Source organism: Heliconius melpomene, chromosome 5, assembly GCF_056956725.1.
Source record: "Heliconius melpomene rosina isolate 202511_hmr_F chromosome 5, ASM5695672v1, whole genome shotgun sequence".
Classification (NCBI taxonomy): Eukaryota; Metazoa; Arthropoda; class Insecta; order Lepidoptera; family Nymphalidae; genus Heliconius; species Heliconius melpomene.
Genome location: NC_140393.1, coordinates 4,086,130 through 4,107,004, shown reverse-complemented (window position 1 = coordinate 4,107,004; position 20,875 = coordinate 4,086,130). Strand labels below are relative to the sequence as shown.

The window sequence follows — 20,875 nt, the reverse complement described above, 5'->3', positions numbered from 1 at the left end:
ATAGCATAAAAAAGCTGCATTTTTTATTTTCAGACATAACATTACCTTGCACGAAGTCGTGGAGAAGCATGGAGCAGAGTTCATGATTTTGCTATTTGTCCCAAATATCTAATTAAAACGTTAAATACACAGTCGAGGAAATATTTAATATTTTCATATTTTCCCTCTGGTAACAAGGCAAAGCGCATCGTTGAGTTCCGCTACTCAACACGCAATGCCTCTGGAATTTGGCAAAAAGTGAGGAAGTGTTTTAACACTAGGCTCCTCCTGCCTACCCTGCTGAAAAATAAATTATATTTCTAAGCTATAATAGACTGGAACGTACATATTTTTAAATTAAATTAGTATTCTTTTGATAAATTGGGAGTCATACTACGAATGTCTGTTTATTATGAGATAACATTACATTTATACCTAGTACTCTTATCTTGCAACGCCAAAAGACAAATAAAGTCAAATTATTAATAAATATAAATAAATGTATTATTACAATGAAATTTTATAAATAATTTATATGTAAAATTAATCGTATAGATGATAACGATTTTTTTTATTGTATTTAAAGTAATAAAAAAACAATTTGATGATGTCATAAATGATAATCGCTATTAATATACGAATCTATATAATATTAAGAAAAAAAATTCTACAATTTTTGTAAATATTTATTATCTCAGAATTACAACGAAAATTACAATATTATCATACCTACGAGAAACTAGGTTTTTTTTAAAAATAAGCATTATGGATATTGACCATTGATTTCTTCATTTACATATTTCACTGAGATGTACTCAGTTTCACGCTGTATCCCGCACAGCAGGGTAGGCAGAGGTAGTCCATTGCTCTCCAATTCACGACGAATACTGGAGGCATTGCGTGTTGAATGGCGGAACTCAACGCCACGCTTTGCCCCGACACTAGATCGAAGAAATTAAATTATTAAATATTTTCTTTCCTCGAGTGGGAATCGAATCGTACGACTAGTCTCTCATTATATCCTACCTATTTTTAAAAGATTTACGTATAATTTAAATTATTCCTGAATATAATCTTCTATATATATAAAATCGAAAGGTCACTCACTCATCACGAAATCTCAGAAAGTACATGTGCTAGGAATCTCAAATTTTGCATAGCAGTTACTTATAGGACGTAGGTGCTCGCTAAGACGGGAATTTGCAATATCCGACTCCTAACGGGTTGTTTTTGGGGTTGAAAGTTTGTATGAAACTTCGTTACTACAAATGCGAGGAGTCTCAAATTTTGCATGGACGTCACTTATGGGACGTAGGTACTGATGGAGACAGAAATTAATAATAACGTAGTTTACGCAGGCGAAGCCGCGGGCGGGCCGCTAGTTTAATAATATACTTGAAATATATTATAACAAAACAACGTCAATGCACGCATTAATTTTACAATTTATGTCCTGATAGGAACAAAATCTGTCATTAAGCCAAAATTAACGAATAATGCCAATTTTACTTGGCGATTTGCCACATTACGTAAAAGTAGGGTTTACCATCCAAGAAAATATTTGATTAAATTTCTGTTAGAAGCATAATTTATTTTACTTAATTTTATAAGTTATTTTCTTAATTTTTTTTTCAGTTTTTCCTTTTATTGTATAGAGTGGCTGAACACAACACCGTGGTTTGTTCTCCAGAGCGGCGAATTTATTTATCCAGATGGGGAACATAGCCACAATTAGAGAGCCCTAACAGCCTCTCTCACAATAGAGAAGATATGAGTAGAAAATAATTATTATACAATTAACACGTATAACGATATATAAAATGATTTTTTTAATTTTTTTTTTGATATATAATAGAAAATAGAAATTTTTATAGAAAAAGAAATCTCAATGGATTTTTCTAATGATTTTCTCATGGAATGGAATGGAAATTATTTTCTATAATTATATAATAAGTGCTATAAATGGTTTTAACTAAGATCTATTGACAATGTCAAGATTTAAATAGATATTGGGTAGGAGAGACGTTTAAAGTGATTATTTCCTGCTTTCATACATCAATTTCTGTCAGATATTTATCTCGCTTCTTTGAAAAGTAGGCATACATATATTCGGTTTATTTAATCTATTATAGCAGATATTGACGCCTTTCTTTTAAATATCCTTTTATATAACAACTTTTTTTTCAGCTTTACGCTGTATCTCGTATATCCATAGCAGAATGAAAATAAGTGTTAAGACACTCCGTTCTTCATTTTCGCCGATTTTTGATTGAAGGAACTCAAGGCTTTGAGTTCCTTCAATCAAAAATCGGCGTGTGGCTACTTTGCCTCGTTACTAGAGCGAAAAAAAGAAAAATTAAATATTTAATTTCCTCGAGCGGGAATCGAACACACGAAGATCCTTTTATATATTTATTTTTTTAAATCATTTTAAACAATAGCTTTAGAAAACAATACTTATCTTGTTGAAATTTAACTCACATATATTGTTTTGCAACATTACGTTGTACCAGGACGATAGAAGGTCGCGTGTTTTGCACTTGCAGTGGTTTCAAATTGGTAAATTACTAAAAGATATTCTCTGCATAACACTTTTATTCATATATTTCAAATACAAAAAAAAACAATTACTAAGGCTTTTCATCAGAATGAATCGTGATATTTAATTTAATTGGAATATTGTCTATTTCAATTTAATAAGATATAATATGAAAGGAGATCTGCACAAACTGCTGTTAACGGTACTTTTCTTTAGTAATTCGATATTTTTGAAGTTATATATAATTTTAAAGGCTTTTTCTTACATTTTTAATATGCAGTCCAGACTTCAGGGATCCGGATAATATTTCCTAATGCTTAATATAATCGAGGGTTATATATTGTCATATTTGTCATTCGAAACACGCCGGTACCTCGAATGGCTACTACCTCACCCGCGTCACGTGTCAAACTAAAGAATTACATACAATTTTTGCATATTTGCATTATTCATCGCGACAAACGTATAATATTGATTGGTTAGAATTAGGTTAGGTAAATGTTAAATGTACTTTAAATGAATCATTTTTGTGGATTTGATGAATTTTCTACAAGTCTAGTATAGGATAGGATAGGAGTCGTAGAAAAAAAATCATGGTAAAGTTGCAACATGGGGCTCTGAGCGGGATATGAGTTTAAATATTTTATAGGAAACGTTCTCTTGTAGTGTAATTTTAGTTCTTTTTGTAGCTTCACGATGTATCCCGCATTAGTGGTGGCGCAGAAGGAACCTGGGAACCTAGTGGTGACTTTACGTTCGCATTAAGACACTTCCGTTCCCGACTTTCCGCCGAATTCCGGAGGCATTGCGTGTAGTATAAGAACTTAACTTCCTCGCTACCAGAACGAAAAAATGCAAATATTAAATATTTCATTTTCTCGATTGGGAACTTAACACACGAACTTTATTGTTTTTTTTTTTTCTATCCATTTAGTCAAGGAACGCTATCCAACATGGAATATCGTACAAACATTTGGACGTAAAATAGAGAATGCAAGCAATATAAGTGATAGGTCTTGTTTACAAGAGATTGCCAAGAATATGTTTATATAAATTAAAAATAGTGACCAAACACCAATGTTTAACTTTACTCCAAATGTAATTAGCATTAAATTAAAATTTTAAAGCAACACTCAAAGCTATAAAATTGAAATAGCACTACAAATTAACGATGTTGGTTTGGCATTTATATATGTTTTCTAATACTAACTGGTATTACGTATTTTAGCAGGTTGCTCTATATCTATATATATAAAATCGAAAGGTCACTCACTCATCACAAAATCCCAAAAACTACATGTGCTAGGAATCTCAAATTTTGCATAGGAGTTACTTATAGGACGTAGGTGCTCGCTAAGACGGGAATTTGCAAAATTCGACTTCTAAGGGGTTGTTTTTGGGGTTGAAAGTTTGTATGAAACTTCGTTACTACAAATGCTAGGAGTCTCAAATTTTGGATGAACGTCACTTATAGAACGTAGGTACTCATGGAGACAGAAATTAATAATAACGTAGTTCACGCAGGCGAAGATGCGGGCGGGCCGCTATTATTTTTATATTTCAATTCTTAATGTCACGCGATCGTGTCTTAAATCAATGTAATAAGGTTAATAGATTGTTGCAAAACGTTTCAATAACAAATTATAAGTTATTAATTGCTATTTTAATATCAGCTTCACGCTGTATCCCGCACACAGCAGGGTAGGCAGAGGGAACCTTGGGTTAAGGCACTTTTCCTTCGAATTCTGGAGGCATTGCATGTTGGCTGATTGAACTCAACGCCGCGCTTTGCCTAGTATTTCTATTCCTCGAGTGGGGATCGAACCCTCAACTGCCATCACTATCTCTTTTTATTATAATCTTAATCTTCATAGCAATTTATAAATCTTAATTTCATCAGCTAATTATAGATATAATTTAATATTGGTTATTCAATTGTCACTTCAAGAGATTGAGGGAACCGAGGACATATGCCTGACCGAGGACAGATAAAAGATGGAACGTAAACAAATTCATAATGGCCGACGACGAGACAAAAATACAATCAGAAAAAGAAAACTTTCCCTTACATATTTTGTCCGTTTTTCCTTATTATCCAAATTTCCATGGACTTTCATATAAATAATAAAATATTTCTAAATTAAATGAAGTTTTATAACTGAAAACGAGTAACCTTGTGCTATTAATATTTTGGTTGAACCTTGAAATTATAAAAAAAGGTTAGTTGAATTAATTAGAGTTCCAATTTCTGATTAATATTTTAAATGTATTTGCTAAGTTGGTAGTGGAATGAATACTGTTAAGGAATCTTTGAAGGATTTTTCCTTAAGAAGTGTCGGTAAGAATCAAAGCTAAGAAATGAAACTAATGTTATTTATACGTTCACATTTAAAATACTATAATTGCTCTAAATGATTGTTTCTTGGTAAAGTTACTCATATCTTACTGCACATCATTGTAGTGTATCTAAATCTTCCTTATTTACTACGAGACATTGGGTAAACGAAAATTAAAAGATTTATCAAGTACTATAATTATTCTGCTAACTTCTGTAAAATGTATTAAAGTCACCCAATCTTTTATCTTCTCTAAAAATGTATTTTTTTTATATGGAATTAGCATTTTTTTTTTTCTAAAAATAACAAACAGGTGTAACAATATAAACCACCTGAAATAAGATAACATTAAATATTTCAAATTTGACGATTAAATAATCAAATGTGTAAATTATCTTTGTTTAATTTTATTGACATTGAAATAACGTTCCAATAGAATCATTCAACACTTTACGAGGTATTTCGAGGCCGTAGTGGCGCAGCGGCACAAGGGTGTAACTGCAATTCGACGATTGTAGGTTCGATCCCCACCAGAGGAAGTGAAATATTTATTTACGTTTATATTTCCATACCTTCGCTCTGGTGTCGAGGCAAAGCGCGGCGTTGAGTTCTGCCACTCATCACGCAATGCCTCCAGAATTCGGCAGAAAGTGGGAAACGGAGTGTCTTAGCACTAGGTTCCCTCTGCCTACCCTGCTATGTGCGGGATACAGCGTGAAGTTCATTTATTTATTTATCTATTTATTTATTTATTTTAGGAGGTATCATAAAAATATTTTATATGAAATTAATAGTAGCAAATTTTTATTCTATATCGCGATCAGATCAATAAACAGATATTTGTGTTATCTTGACGTCATAGAAAAATTTGGGCCTGTCAAAGTGGATGGCCACTCGTGTTTAATAATTTATTGATATAATATATCTGCATGTTGTACGTTAAGGGTCATTTTCTATTCTATTTAAATAATATGATTTTTAGAAGAATTGTCACGGAGTGTCTTAACACTAGGTTCTCTCTGTCTATTCTGCCGTGTGCGGTATACAACGTGAAGTTGTTTTTTTTTTAAATTTTAAAAGTTGTCAGGGATAAAATCACTGTATTCCCTATTATTGCAGTTTTATTTAATCTTTATCTTTATATCCTGAATTAGGTGGAAAGTGAGAACGGAGTGTCTACACATGATACAGTATTTTTTTATTTAACTATATATTCCAGTATTTAAAATAAACTATTTAATACAAGGAAACAATTACATTAGACAATATACATTTCATAATTATTAATCCCGTTTGATTTCATTGGTTACGTAAAATGAATTTATCATTTGGATAACAGTATCTTTACTATCTTTTTTTTATTTAAATTGGCAAATATTATCGATTGTATATCGCAAAAAAGTGTCATTCAAAAATATAATAATAATCTGATAATTATACGCAATATCTGTATCGCATACTAATTTTGGTATTTAACTCGAAAATGTTTTCTACTTATTTCTTTTTATAGTTCAACAATTTGTTATTCCAATGCAAAACGTGTCCCAAAAGGAATTTACATTGCGCTAAGTGGTTTTTGTAATAAAATTACTGCTGCAACGGTAAAAACTACAGCAATAATTAAATATTCTATATTATTTCCTGTTTGAATCTATTTTAAAGTGATTCAATTTGTGAGATTGTTTCAACAGCTATTAAAAATGACAGAAAAAGTGATGTTTTTTTCCGGTTCTTGATTATCTGTGTAAGAATATTAATTGACAGAGCATTTTCAATATGCAGAACTATTTAAATGACGTAAATGATGCAATAATACACTCACAATTGGCATCTATATAAAGTAAATTAATAGCGAAATAATAATTAATGAGCCGGAACGACACGAACTAAGATCATGATTGCGTACCAACACACAAATGGTAAATAATATTTAATTTTATCTCCACCAAGTAATATTAACTTGAAGTAAACCGCTGATTAACCTAACCGCCATTACTGTACAAGCTATTTTTAGATCGCAGAGAACACGGCTTTGTCTGCGTTGTAATTGTAAATGACTGTTGTCCCCAGTGGTGCCGGCTTTCAAAACAATACAAGCATTATTATGCATGAATGACATAACCTAAAAATTAAAACTGCGTAAATAACTCTAAGCATATAGTAAAAGAAAGTATTTCTCACCGGGACCACGTAGAAGCTTCCTCATTTTAAAAATGTTCATTTTCACTAGTGCTAAACACATTGAGGTTATATTTGTTGTCACAACATTTTGACAGGTGTCACCGCGAGCGTACGGGCGTTCCCGTTTCGATGATACTCCATGGAAAAAACAATCATAGTTTAGGGATAGGAGACATAACTTGGCACTGCCAACTGACGATGTACGGTCGCGTCAAGGTCACGGGGCGGCGGTGGCGCCGCTAGAGAACGCGAGCAGCTACCTCGCTGCCCGTATGGCAACTAAGCAGAATGTGAGCCTGAGCGATGCTCCGATAAGCGGTATAAGGTATAAATAAAAACGTTGCGTCGTGAATATGAATGAATGGGCACCGACTTTACGTCATTTGGTCTTCGGTTTGATTTTACCCACTTGTTAGTTGTTGGTTTTTGGAATTTATTTGTTTATAGCTTCTTTATTCTTTATATTTGGATGTGTATTGACTTTTGATGTGCACTTGTTGTTATATATGTTTTAGTCTTTTAGAAAGAAAATTTAAAAAATATGTATATGCCATAATATACTATAATAAAATTCCTTTACGTGTTTCTAATTTTGTTCCATTATGCATATTATTTCTTAACACGTTTGTATATTAATAAGTTTTAGAAACGCAGTGGTTAATCTAATTGGTGTTTATTGCGACGTTTGTTTGAATATAGTAGCATATAATGAAGCTATAAATTGATATCATAATTACTTGCGTTATTAAAATCTATATTTAAAGTTGAAATGTTATTGAAAACAAATAACAAACTCGGAATACAGCTATTGGATACGAGATGTCGCTACTAGTATTGTTAAAAAATCTTCTGTCACTATTCTAACGCAGTTGCGTTTCTAGAAAATAAAATGATTATGGGTTTATATACAATTCCGAGATATTTATTTTACTATGCCAATCTTTAAATTTTCAGAATTACTGTTATTACTTTTTATTTGTTCAAATCTTTGTATACATTATATCAGAAAAAATATAGGTACCTACTTTACTTATAATTAGGCAATAGTTTAGTTTTAATATATTTAAATATTCACTTTCAGTGATTTCTGCCCCTCAATACGAAATGTCTCCAGAAATCGGCAGAAAGTGGGGAACAGAGTGTCTTAACACTGGATGTTCCCTCTGCCTACCCTGCTGTGTGCGAGATACAGCGTGAAGCTGATGAGAAGGAGACTTTCAGTGATCATGATTCAGAATTTAGATGATTTCATCTTAGGACCTTTAATACAATTAGATAAGTCAAATGTCTCTTATGAGATCTAATAATAGCATATGAAATCTGCTTAAAACGAGTTCCAAACTCGTCCACTATGTGTCATAATCTGTTTAAGAATTAGTTATATTTTTGGCTATTTTTCTTATTTGAGAGTAGTGCCCAAAAATAAAAGATTTCTAAAGACATATTTTTTGGAAATAAAGAGATAACAGAAAAGATTGTCACGTCCCTCTTTGTTTTGCTGTGGAAGAAAAAAATTAAATTAAATATTTTTACATTTTTGTAATTCAAACGACGAATTATACTTTACAATTTCATAAGATTTTATTACATTTTTAACTAGACAAAACAATTTGTCACCATACTGATAACAAAGTACAGTGGACCACACATTAACATTGTGAAATACTTATTATATAATATGTAAAGAATTATCTGCGACGTGACATTTACATAAAAACTAACGCGATAAACGATAAAATATTATCGAATAGTTTTTTCGCCAGATTATGAAATTGAATTTTGATGATAACATTTTGTAAATATAAATAAAATGAATGAACCTCGGGTCACATGATTATTTAAAAGTATGTTGTAGATTACGCGAAATATATTTTTTTAAGAAATAAACATTAGGAAGTTTATGTTTTTAGTAAATTGTAAACAGGACAGGTTGTGGGCTCGCCATTTCCTTTACCAGAGCACTAATGAAGCAAATGATTTGTCTGCCTATCCTGCAATATGCGTGATAGAGCGTGAAGCAAAAAAAAAATCAAAACATTTGTCATCTGCGAACTTATTCAAGAGATATAAATAGCAAAGCGATTATCACGAATTATTATTATTGGCTGAGGGTCGACCAAACGCGCAGACTTCCTTCTTCAGTATATGTATGTAGTTCATCTTAGATGTAATAAATTGATACTATTATACATTCACTGAAGTTGTTGATGTACACTGTTATGTAACTTAGTCTTAAGATATATCTTATAAGATATTCATTTTTTTAATTTCTTTTGTTAGTCTTAGGAAAATAAATAAAAAATATTTATATATTTTGTAAAATAAATATAGAACATACAGTAAGCTTGGAAAACTCAAAATTCAAAACAAGATCATAAATTATAAAATATCTCATTATAAAGTTGCATTTGGAAAAACACAAGGATATTTTGTAGTGGAGCAAACTTGGTAGTAGATTACCAATCAGCTACATGTTTTTTTTAAATATGGAATATCGACTGTTAATTTTATAAAACATAAAAATTATGCCTCTTATCTGTTTTACTATGGAATAATAAAAAATGACTAAAAATATATAATTTTTTTAAAGTTTGTGAAAAACATGCATATATATAATTGTTTGATCCAATTCTATCGTATTTTATATAATCAATGTTTATATTAAAATGAAGGTGAAATTTATCTAATTATAAAATCTGTAAAATAAAAATGGGTCGCTAATTTACCAAAAAAAAAAAAAACAAAAACAATATTTTTAAAATTTTTATTTAAAAATAAATTATCGTAGTACAACTTGCACCAATAACAACAAAATTTTGGTTTGAACAATATGAAATCGTAACGTTTGCTCAAAGCACAAATCTTAATTTAATAGAGAATACAAAATTATCTACACGGTGCGACAGTTTGATCTACATTTTATTATCTGTTTCCCACTGAAACTGACATATGCATTCTGTCATCATTTGCATTAAACCTGTATTAGACCAATGTTTTTAAAACATTATTGCTTTTCTATATAAAAAAAATCACAATATAAACGAATAAGCTTAACTTATACTATTTTAACTTGTTAATATTTAATTATACATATTAAGTACACGTTGACCTAAAATATTTCTCTAGTAAATACTAGTAATTTAAAAAAAAACATTACTTCCAAAAAAGTTGGTCTAACAGATTATTTAGGCATATTTCAGTGACAGACAGACATTCATTGCAATCCTAGTGGAAATCTCATTTCAAGCACACAACCCATAGAGATTCGTCCTCTAACAATACAAATACTTAACGTAAACACACGAAAAGGAAAGTAAAATCTAAAAACATTTTGCTTAATACAATTAGCGTATAAAATTGTCGTAAAGTACATTTGCCTACTAAATTGCTTACGGCGTCATATTTTATTATTATACGTGATAATAGATATAGATAACAATCTTTTTTTTTTATTAAATAAAAAGAAAAGTTTAGAAAAAGTAAAGTGGTGACTTTTAGAATGAAAAAAAAAATTAACCCAATCAAAATTTGTACTAATAATATGATTTTGTATGACGACATGACCTTTTACCGTCTAAGTTCTGTAAATCATATTTAACTGTCATTTTTTATTTTATTTTATTAACATTAGCATAAACATAACAATGTTATCAGTTTGATTTATTTCATTAATGTAGCTTTTGCCATATGTTGTCTAAAGGTCGCCATGTTTCTTTATACCAATTGTCTTGTCATAGAAGTGGCCAAACCCATGAGGTGATTACGAAAGTTAATATGTTATTTATTGAGATGCAAAGTTAAAACCTGTTACAAATCATTCCTTAAGTAATTAAATTTATACTTATTAAATTTATTTAATAACCATCATGATTATTAAAGAAATTATAATAATTATTATTATTGATTATAGATAGTCAGTCAAGTCAGTTTGACTGTACTGACAATCTATAATCAGTCATTTACAAAATATGGGTTAGACCACTTTAATCTCACACACGGAACTTTAAATCCATATAAAAAGTCATAAAAATATAATAAAATTCGAAAGAATATAATAATTAACCAAATACAATTGATTGGATGAATAATTGACTATACAAGAAACGATTGTTCCTTTAATTATTGCCATAGTATCGACTAACAAAGTAACTACCTATAGTAAGTTTTTCATCTTTTTGTCTTAAGATACTTAACGAGTATTTTATAACCAAATATAATTCGAAAACGTATATTTGATTTAAATAACTTCAATTTTGTATACAAAAAGAAAATGCATTTCTTTATTATTTAAATTGTTAATTTCGTTTTTTCTTTTGGAGATGTCAAGTGAAAAAATGAAATTAGGAAAAAGAAACCGCTTTAATTATTGTTAGAAAGAGATAGAAATATATTTGACGTTTTGATGCTTGATCTTTTTTTATTTAATATTACTACTTACTAGTGTATAAATAAAAATTTAGAAAACTTTTTGGCGGGAGTGTACTTTTTGACATTAGCATTTTATAAGGCTCTGTAAGAAGTGACTTAGATAAGAAACCTTAAAAATGGTACTAAATAGGTATATAATGTTTCGTACTATTATTTTTAATTATTTAATACTAGCTCACAAACTTTATATTATCTCATATTATAGCTGTTGATTCATTTACTAAGAACTAAAAGCATTTTAATAATATTTTTTTTTTGTATTATAAAAAAACCAACACTGGGTGGGTAGTAGTATAAAATTGTCAATTATATATATTTTATTTTTATAAGCACTATTATTATAGACTGGTGCTTCATTATGGACTGTTTATCTATGAACTATTTGAATATAATTTTAAATGGAAATTAAAATATAATAAAAATTGTCGTTTAATTAATATGAATTAATATGGTATTTGCTGTTATCTGTAATTATATAAAACTTCATATAAAATGATTTTTTATCTATATACAAGATGCCGCCATTTCGTTCACATTATTTAAACGTTTTAGGTAATTTTTCTTCTATTTTGAATATGATCTATTTAGATTGCATCTGTTTCTGAAAAAACATAACGGAAGTGTTCCGTAAAAAAATATTTAACGGAATCTTAGTTTGTAGATACTTTATCATTATAATATGAATATCGTTTAACAAAATTTATTTAAAGCGTTGCATTTTATGGATTACGTATCGATTAGCATCTCATGCATTAGCATATTTTATTTAACTGTCGGTTTATTTTTAACTTTAGTTATAAAATATTTTTTACAAAGAAGTTATCGTTATTCGAGTTTTTTGTACATATCGTCGATCTGTGGTTTGAAGTAATTTCTGATTTCTGGTCGTTTCGCCTTCATCGTGGGTGTTAGGAGACCATTTTGTACCGAGAATGGGTCAGGATGTAGGTATATGTCTTTCACCTGTGAAAGAATAGGTTTTTTAGTATTTTCATATATTATTAATATTCTGTTTGTTTAATTGTTGTTGTTTGTTAGTTGCAAGTTTTACATCGCATATAGAAGGGGAGGTAGAAGAAACATAATGTTCTTAACTTTCCGCCCAATTTTCGACATGTAAAGAGGCGGGACTTAACATTGCCCTTTATCATCTTACTACATCAATGAAATAAAAATAAAATTCCCCGAGTGCGAATCGAGTTCACGGCCGTCGCCTTAACAAGACGCGGTTCGAAAAAATGTCTCTATATACCATGCTATGTACACAACATACAGTGTGAAAAAAATAATGAATACCTGTTCGAAAGTCTTGAGTCCAGCGCTCTTCCCCCACTGCAGCATGTCGTCCAGGATGATGGTCTTGACGCGCTCGTCGTCACAGAGCTTGGAGAATGTTCCCTGGATGCCGTTCTCTAACGCCCAGCACTTCACCACGTCCACGTCTGGCACTACCACCGCCACTACGCATGACTGTTGACGACGACATTAGTTATTATTTGTTTTAAACGTAAGTAAAATAATTTCGGGGTACAGCGTTTATCTAAAAAAAGAAGAAAATCTTACCTTTAATGATTCACCGTGAACAAATACTTGTTCGACGTATTGACTTCTAATATAAATGTTTTCTATTTTCTCAGGAACTATGTATTCGCCTTGCGACAGCTTGAAAATGTGTTTTCTTCTGTCAATGATTTTTAAGGTACCATTCTGTAAATTCAAAAAAATAATTCTAGTAAATTTTAAAAAAATCTCATAACAATAACAAAAATTAAGAAATAGTGTTTTTTTTTAATCTTGTAAAGAAATATCTTGTTTCTACTTTTTATGTCAAAATTATTTAGTGTCAGTAGGTACTAGATGCCTAGAAAGGCACTCGAAGCAGGTTTTAATTTTTTATTCGGAAGTATTAACACGAATAATGGTATTGGACAACAATTTAACGGAAAGTTGACAAGTATTTTCACACCAGATTAAGAAAATATTCAGATGAATCTGTCATTATAGCACTACGACTTGTACTTTTAGGTACAGAATTTTCCAAGGATTTCTACTAGAGACCCAGATCTGTCTAATAGACAACGCCCCCTTTGAAATGTAAATGATCGCACTGACCGGCAGCCATTTGCCCACGTCGCCGGTGTGGTGCCAGCCCTGCGCGTCAACGACGGCGCGCGTCTTGTCGGGCTCCTTGAAGTACCCGCGGAACACGTTGGCGCCCTGCACGCACACCTCGCCCTGTCCCTGGGCCGCGTAGTACTCCATCTCCGGCACGTCCACCAGCTGCGGGAAACAGTTACCATTATTAACTTATTCTCTTCTCTGTTCTCCTTATTTTATAATTATACACTATTATTTATCCTCGCTCTACATTCCAATGAACTTCGTAACAGCATAATAAAGTGATAGCTCATCAATCCATACCTTGATTTTGCAGCAGGCGACGGGAGGCCCCACGTGCTCGGGCACGTGGTCGCCCTGCACCGTGAGCGTGACGGGCGCCGTACATTCCGTTTGTCCGTAGCCTTCTACGATCTGGATTCATAAAACGAAATATATCTTATTATTTTTCTCTTATGTCCCTACTTAGTCGATCTAGTGGAAAATCCAAAAAAATCGGTGAAACAGACAAACAGACAGAAGAAAACAGAGTGTCTTAACCCTTAACACTAATGTCCCGTTGCCTACCCTGCGGGTAATGTGCGGGATACAGCGTAATTCCAACATATGTATATAGATACTATTTGACAGAGGGACTATTTGCAGATAAAAAAGGATTAAAAGGTGAAAAGATGATGGCATTGTTTATAATAATATAAACATTTATATTTTATCTTTTAATAATTTATACTTCTAATTGTATATGAATATCATAAAATTGTCGCATTAGTCTATATTATATTATATTGGGTCAGAAGTTAAATGATAACATTAGCTGGCCTGGTTTGTACTGGAATGGAATTAGATATCGCCTGAAATGGATCGTATGATGCGATACTATATGTATTTACATAATCAAAACTTTGTTATTGAAATCTTTTTTACTAAATAATTATACTACAGACAGGTTGAAATGAAACGAAAAACTATTTTAAAAACGCGAATAAAATTACTTTTGTTTTAGTATCGAATCAGTTTAAGTCTTATAAAACTATCTTAGATTAATATAATTTGTAATAATAAAGATATAAAAGTAAAATTTGAAGTGGGCGATATAATAAAATTAAAAGAACGACACTACGCAAAATCTGAGAGTAGATAAAAAAAGCATTTAAGCAGATTTATTCAACGATGACTATAAGTCATGCTAACCTATAAATTAATACTATTTAACTATATAAAAACAACTTTCATAAACATTTTGAATACATTTAGATTTACGTAAATTCTTTAAGAAACATTCATAGTTAAAAGCTGATTTAAATTATTTACTTCGTAAATCTATCACCTCGCAAATATAAATTTGAATGATGGCCCAAAAATAATATTTTCCAAGTAAATCATCAAAATATCGAGTCTATCCAAAGCAAATATGCTAATATATTTCGCGGACGTATTAGTGCGAGATATATTGAAGAATAATAAACAAATCAAGTCAAAAGCCGTTGTGATGCAATGGCAAAATATGTGGACAGTAAATGAGACGGTTTTACGTTTGATTCTCACTCGAGGGAATTAATTATTTAATATTTTCATTTTCTCTCTCGCATAACAAGACGAATCTCGGCGTTGAGTTTAGTCACTCAACAAGCAATATATAGGAAATTCAGCGGAGAGTTGCTAACGAAATGTTTTAATACTAGGTTTTTTCTACCTGTCGCTTATTTTACCTATCTGCGGGATACAGCGTGAAGCTAAAAAAAAAACAAACAAGTGAAAAGTTTCAATAACTCAGGAAGTGAATACATATATCAATAACCTTGACTTTCCATTAGTTTATTAATATAACGAATATGATGCTGATGGCTGAAGGTTAAATAGCATATTAGTTTAAATTGAATTTCAAAGTTTATTTTGCAAGTCATATGATTTCTATTTTGGATGACTTTGTGAGTAATTGTATATTAAATGTCGATCGATGGTTCTAGTTGCTGTGCTAATTTTAAATGCATTTGATAATTATTGAGTTGATTTTAGGATTTTGTGTAATCTATATATATAAAAGGACTTGTCCTCACTGACTGAGGTAAGACGCACGCACAGCCGTAACTGCTGATGGTATAAATTTGAAATTTGGACAGATGTTTACTTTCGTAATCTGGACATCCACTAAGAAGGGATTTTGAAAAATTTTAACCCTAAAGGGGTGAAATAGGGGTTCAAAGTTTGTATGGAAAAAAAATTAAATCTTCACCGATTTTTATAAAATTTGAAATTTAGATTTTTAAAAGTATTTAATTGAACACGTGTTTCATCGTTTTCTAGAATTCTCCCCCTAAGGGTGCAAATAAGGGGTTGAAAGTTTGTATGGAAAAATTCTTAAATCGCCACCGATTTTTATAAAATTTGAAATTTAGACTCTTAAAAATATTTCATTGAACACATGTTTCATGGGTTATTAGAATTCACCCCTAAATACGCAAGCGAAGCTGCGCGCGTCCGCTAGTTAATTATAAAATACTATTAATAACTACCTAATGATTGTGGGTATTTTGGCCAGAAAAGAAATATGTGCGGGATACAGCGTGATGCTGACTTTAAATTGAAATAAAACAAACACTAAATATTAAGGTGAGCTAGCCAAAATATAATTGTGAAAACTGTATTTAAATTCTTGTACAAGCGCACAGGCAAGCAGATAAACAGACAATTTAAAATAAAAAAAAAACATATATTTGGGCTCTATTAGTTTGTTAAATGGAACCAGTTATCTTCTATGAACAAGCTGCAGTTACAATTTTATTATATTAAAATACTATAAAAAATCTAAATTATTGCTTTTCTGCATAAATAATTGTAAATAATTATTTATTTATGTCCATAATTTATTTATAAACAGTAGGTAATAGTTTAGACGCTAATTGAATGTTATTTTTAGTTTATTACATTAGAATGACTAACGTCAAAAGCAATTAAGCAGTTTGCGTCAAAGACCCACTTGTATGACTATACTTAATCACTTATAAATTATATTTTATTAGTTTATCTCTAATAAAGACAACAAATTAGAAATTTAACCTTTTCAGGGGCGAATAATTAATTGTTTTGTTTCTTATATGTATTTAGCATTATATATTATTATTACAATTATTATATTATAATACGAGATATTTGCGAATGTATTAAATGTTACATACATATTTTTTGTCATAAAATTATTGTACCTACGTTTTAAAAACAGTTTATATATGTATATGTTTTTTTAGCTTCACGCTGTATCCTACACATATCAGAGAAGGTATAGGGAACATAGTGTTATGACATTCTGTTTTTATTAAGATATTTCCGTTCTCTATTTTCCGACGGATTCTGGAGGCATTGCGTGTTGACTGTTGAGTGGCGGAACTCAACGCCGTCCTTTGCCTTGTTTATTTATCAATTTACAAAAAGCGGTGTCCACTTAATAGTAACAGGTTATGCTCATTATATACGTAGTGTTATTTATATTTTGGTGATTTAAAAAAATATGCTATATTTTTTATAGTATAGTAAAAAAAAAAATTAACCATAGTAACTTCGAATGTTCAAATATGGCTCTAGAAAACATATTCATAAGATAATAATTTTATGGATAGGGCAAGCAAATCGCGGGGTTCAGTTCCGCTATTCATGTCGTACCTATTGAGCAAATTTTTTACTAATATCCAACTAATTATTGGTTTAGTACAATAAAAATAAGTAATAAAGACCATAGGTTTGTGGTGGGACAGCGTAGACTGTAAGCATTATGATTATGAGTTCGAATCTTAAATAAATTATTTTCTTCGCTCTTGTAAGACAGTAATATACTCGTAGAGTTACGCTATACGTACGGCACGTGTTGTATGGCTATTTTAACCATCATTAATTCATTACATATTTTCTTATATGACTTATTTCATCTTACCAGACAACCGAGCGCGGCGCGCGCGAATGTGAGCACGTTGCCGGCGAGCGGCGCCGAGCCCACCACCACGATGCGCAGGCGCCCGCCCAGCGCCGCGCGCACCTTGCGGAACACCAGCCGGTCCCACAGCGAGTCGCTGCGGATGATGCCCCTGCAACCGTTATCAACGTTACTTATATGCTAATTAAAAAGGAAGAGATTGGGGATCTTTGATGGAAAGCTTGTTAGTAGCGACCCCTGCCAAACATCTTGAGGGTTGCAACGTTCCATTCGCCACGCATCCGCCAGGTGCGAGTATGAGCTGGCGCAGGAGCTGGTTCGCTTTGGTTTGACATCCAATCGGGTATTAAACAAGGATGTGGTGGGCTTGATTTCCAATCGAGGAAATTAATGATGAACCTTAATACATAATACTCTTATGATCACAATAGTCGTCACCTTACTTTAATAAATAAAATAATAAAATTTAGATTTATACATATAGAAAAAGAAAGAAAACTATCAGAAATATCAAACAAAATCAAGCCTTTAACAAGAATTGAACTTCAGGCGTTACTCTCTACTTAAGAAGCTAGTAACAGTTAAGTTCACAAAATAATTTCGTTTACCCCATCACGTTCACCGAAAAAAATCAAATAACAACAAACTAAACCAACATCCAACAGCCTACCTCTTCAATTCAGATTCCTTAGCAGACAACGCCATATTGAACAACAACTTCTTGATCTTCGAATTAGATATTTCATTCTGGGCCTTATCGTACAATCTATTCAACAGGCGAGGCACCGCCGGCATCATGGTGGGCTTGAGGGCGGTGAGGTCGTCACCGAGCCGTCGAATGTCTCCGTTGTAGAAGCCCACCGCACCGCCTACCATGTAGAGAGCGTTCTGGGGGATAACAGTTAGGATTGTAGAGAATTAACTCTTGTCTACAGATTTTGTGTAGATTTAAGTAAAAGAAATAAAGAAACATCAACACAAACGGAATGAACTGTAGGTACACGTAAAATCTTACAAAAATATCTCAATAGTAAATACGTTTTTATTGCAAAGTATCAAAATACAATTGGACGTGGGCTTGCAATACACTAACAAATGAAAACATCATCATTTAATAAACTTTATGTATACAGCCGTATATGGATATTGTATTTCCTGTTCCTTTACATTTTGTTTGTTTTAGAGAATTCATTGATTTTCGAAATTCCTTCAAATATAAGCATATGTAATATTTTAAATATAAATAAGGTCAAATCACTGTTCTTTTTTAATATATTGTTGTTAATTTAAAATATATCTTGAAACTTAATAAGAAATAACCAACTATGATTACAGTTTGGCCCACAAGTCGTGATCACCCTGAAGTTGCGCATTTATTTAGCAAGAAGCAGATAGGTCGTACCTCACAGCACCTCTCCAGCATGTGCGCGAGAGGCAGGAAGGACACCATGACGTCGTGCGCGGTGGGGCGGTGCTCGCCCAGCTGCATGGTGACGCTGCACACGGACGCCACCACGTTCTCGTGCGACAGCATCACGCCCTTGGGCATGCCCGTCGTGCCGGATGTGTAGCAGATTGTGCATAGATGCTCGGGGCTGGGCGGCTGTGGAGGAATAGTGTGTGTTGTGAATTATTATAATAATTATAATTCCGTAATTCGGTTTGAGAAAAATGGCGAAAAATGTGATAAGTGGCGGTTATAGTTTTTTAAGTGGTGTTAAAAAACTATAACCGCCACTTATCACACAATGCCTAAATATTCGGCGTAAAACGGACAACGAACTGTCCCTCTGCCTACCCTGCCGTGTGCGGGAAACAGCGTGAAGCTGAAAAAAAATGTACATATTATAAATATTATATTTTCATTTCCGAAGGGGTTTCCAGTAGGTACGACGTTGGGTTCTGTCAATTAACAATACTTTACAACTCTGGACATTCTCTTCACTTTCGATCTTTTTGATTTGTAACTTTGGCAGAAGTCGTTGAACTATTTTAAAATAAGGATCTCTTAAGCTCTGTCCTAGTATTAAGCTTAAAATGCTTAAGGATAAAAATACTTAAAGAGTAAAGAAGTATAATTAAAGTAACTTCCTACCACACAAGGATGATCCTTCTGAGCACCCAGCACCTCCACATCGCTAAACTTGACAATCTCCACGCCGCGGCTCTTGGCGCGCTGGTGCGTGGACGGCGACACCTCCCTGATGGTGACCAACTTGCGGAGGCAGCGCGGTGACTGGTCGAGCAACAGGTTGGCCTTCTTGTCGTCCTCGCATACTACTACTGACATTTCCGCTGAAATTTGTTGGGTTTGTTTTGTTATGAAATTATTTAACATTAAGTTATTTGTGTTATGAATAATATAATAATAGATTATTTAAATTAAGACTGACTAATACATAAAAAAATATTTATGAAATTGGTTAAGGCTTTAGTCCAGAGGTAAAAGTTTTTCCCTGAATAATTATTAATAATGTATAATGACATATCCCTTTTTTTTTTTCATTTTTATTTAACAAAATTATTCATTTACATTCTATAAATAAATTATAGATACACTTACTTTGATTAATAATAAAGGCACATGCGTTGGCTCCAAGAGTATCGTAGAGCGGTACTATTACCATCGAATAGCAATATGCAGCTTGTTCAGTCATTATCCACTCTGGACAGTTTTGAGCGTATATACCTGGAAAATATCACATTTATTTAATAAATTTAATTTAATAAATATAACAATTAAATAAAACAGTTTTTCAAATAAATTGATCGCAATTATTTATTCTGTCAAAATTAATTTATTTTTCTTTTCAGTATTAACCATCAAATTGTACTCGTTTTGGTAGTAACAAGTAATTTTTCATACACATTCAAATTATTGTCAAGTCACTCACCTACAAAGGTGCCTTGCCCCGGGGTGAGGCCTTGGCATATAAGACCTGAACCAAAGTTTTTCGCTCTCAGCAGGGTCTCATTGTACGTCTGCCACACGTAAGGCTTATTTGGTCCCTCGCGCCAACCGAGACAATTGCCATTATCTAGAAATGTTCAAAATAAAAACTGTCATTCAAGTAAAATAATTATATATCATTTGGATCTTGTACCTAGGAATACTTGCATTAAACTTTAAATGTAAACTATTATTAGGGTTCGTGGAATATTCCCATTATTAATAATTTTGCTGCTGTGGTACCTACTTTAAAAAAAAACCTCGAACTGCCATTTTGCTACAGATTTCTATAATAACAGCCATTCAAGAGGTCAGCTAGTATAAACGATGTTTAACAGTACCTCGTGTACGACACAAACCAGTTGGTGAATGATGTTAACATCATTCTGTAACGTAGATTATCGCATTTATCGCTAACA

At 32.0% G+C, this 20,875-nt stretch overlaps 2 protein-coding genes across 10 annotated transcripts in view; both read right to left on the bottom strand.

Annotated features, from left to right (window-relative positions):
- for (cGMP-dependent protein kinase for) overlaps positions 1–7,176 on the bottom strand; it is a 121,481-nt gene extending 114,305 nt beyond the window's left edge. Inside the window, exon 1 of the mRNA XM_085185715.1 lies at positions 7,036–7,176. The gene's annotated coding sequence lies outside the window, so the exon portion shown is untranslated. The remainder of the gene's footprint in view (positions 1–7,035) is intronic.
- Positions 7,177–9,785: 2,609 nt separating this feature from the next.
- LOC146538939 (long-chain-fatty-acid--CoA ligase 5) overlaps positions 9,786–20,875 on the bottom strand; it is a 56,228-nt gene continuing 45,138 nt past the window's right edge. For all 9 annotated transcript variants that reach the window (XM_085185321.1, XM_085185320.1, XM_085185317.1 and 6 more), the window contains 11 exons: positions 20,401–20,544; positions 20,070–20,195; positions 19,602–19,801; positions 18,909–19,109; positions 18,177–18,394; positions 17,507–17,657; positions 13,885–13,995; positions 13,576–13,743; positions 13,027–13,170; positions 12,760–12,933; positions 9,786–12,426 (listed from right to left, as the gene is read on the bottom strand). In XM_085185321.1, the coding sequence (XP_085041447.1) occupies positions 12,289–12,426; positions 12,760–12,933; positions 13,027–13,170; positions 13,576–13,743; positions 13,885–13,995; positions 17,507–17,657; positions 18,177–18,394; positions 18,909–19,109; positions 19,602–19,801; positions 20,070–20,195; positions 20,401–20,544 (1,775 nt within the window). In that variant the 3' untranslated portion in view covers positions 9,786–12,288. The remainder of the gene's footprint in view (positions 12,427–12,759; positions 12,934–13,026; positions 13,171–13,575; positions 13,744–13,884; positions 13,996–17,506; positions 17,658–18,176; positions 18,395–18,908; positions 19,110–19,601; positions 19,802–20,069; positions 20,196–20,400; positions 20,545–20,875) is intronic.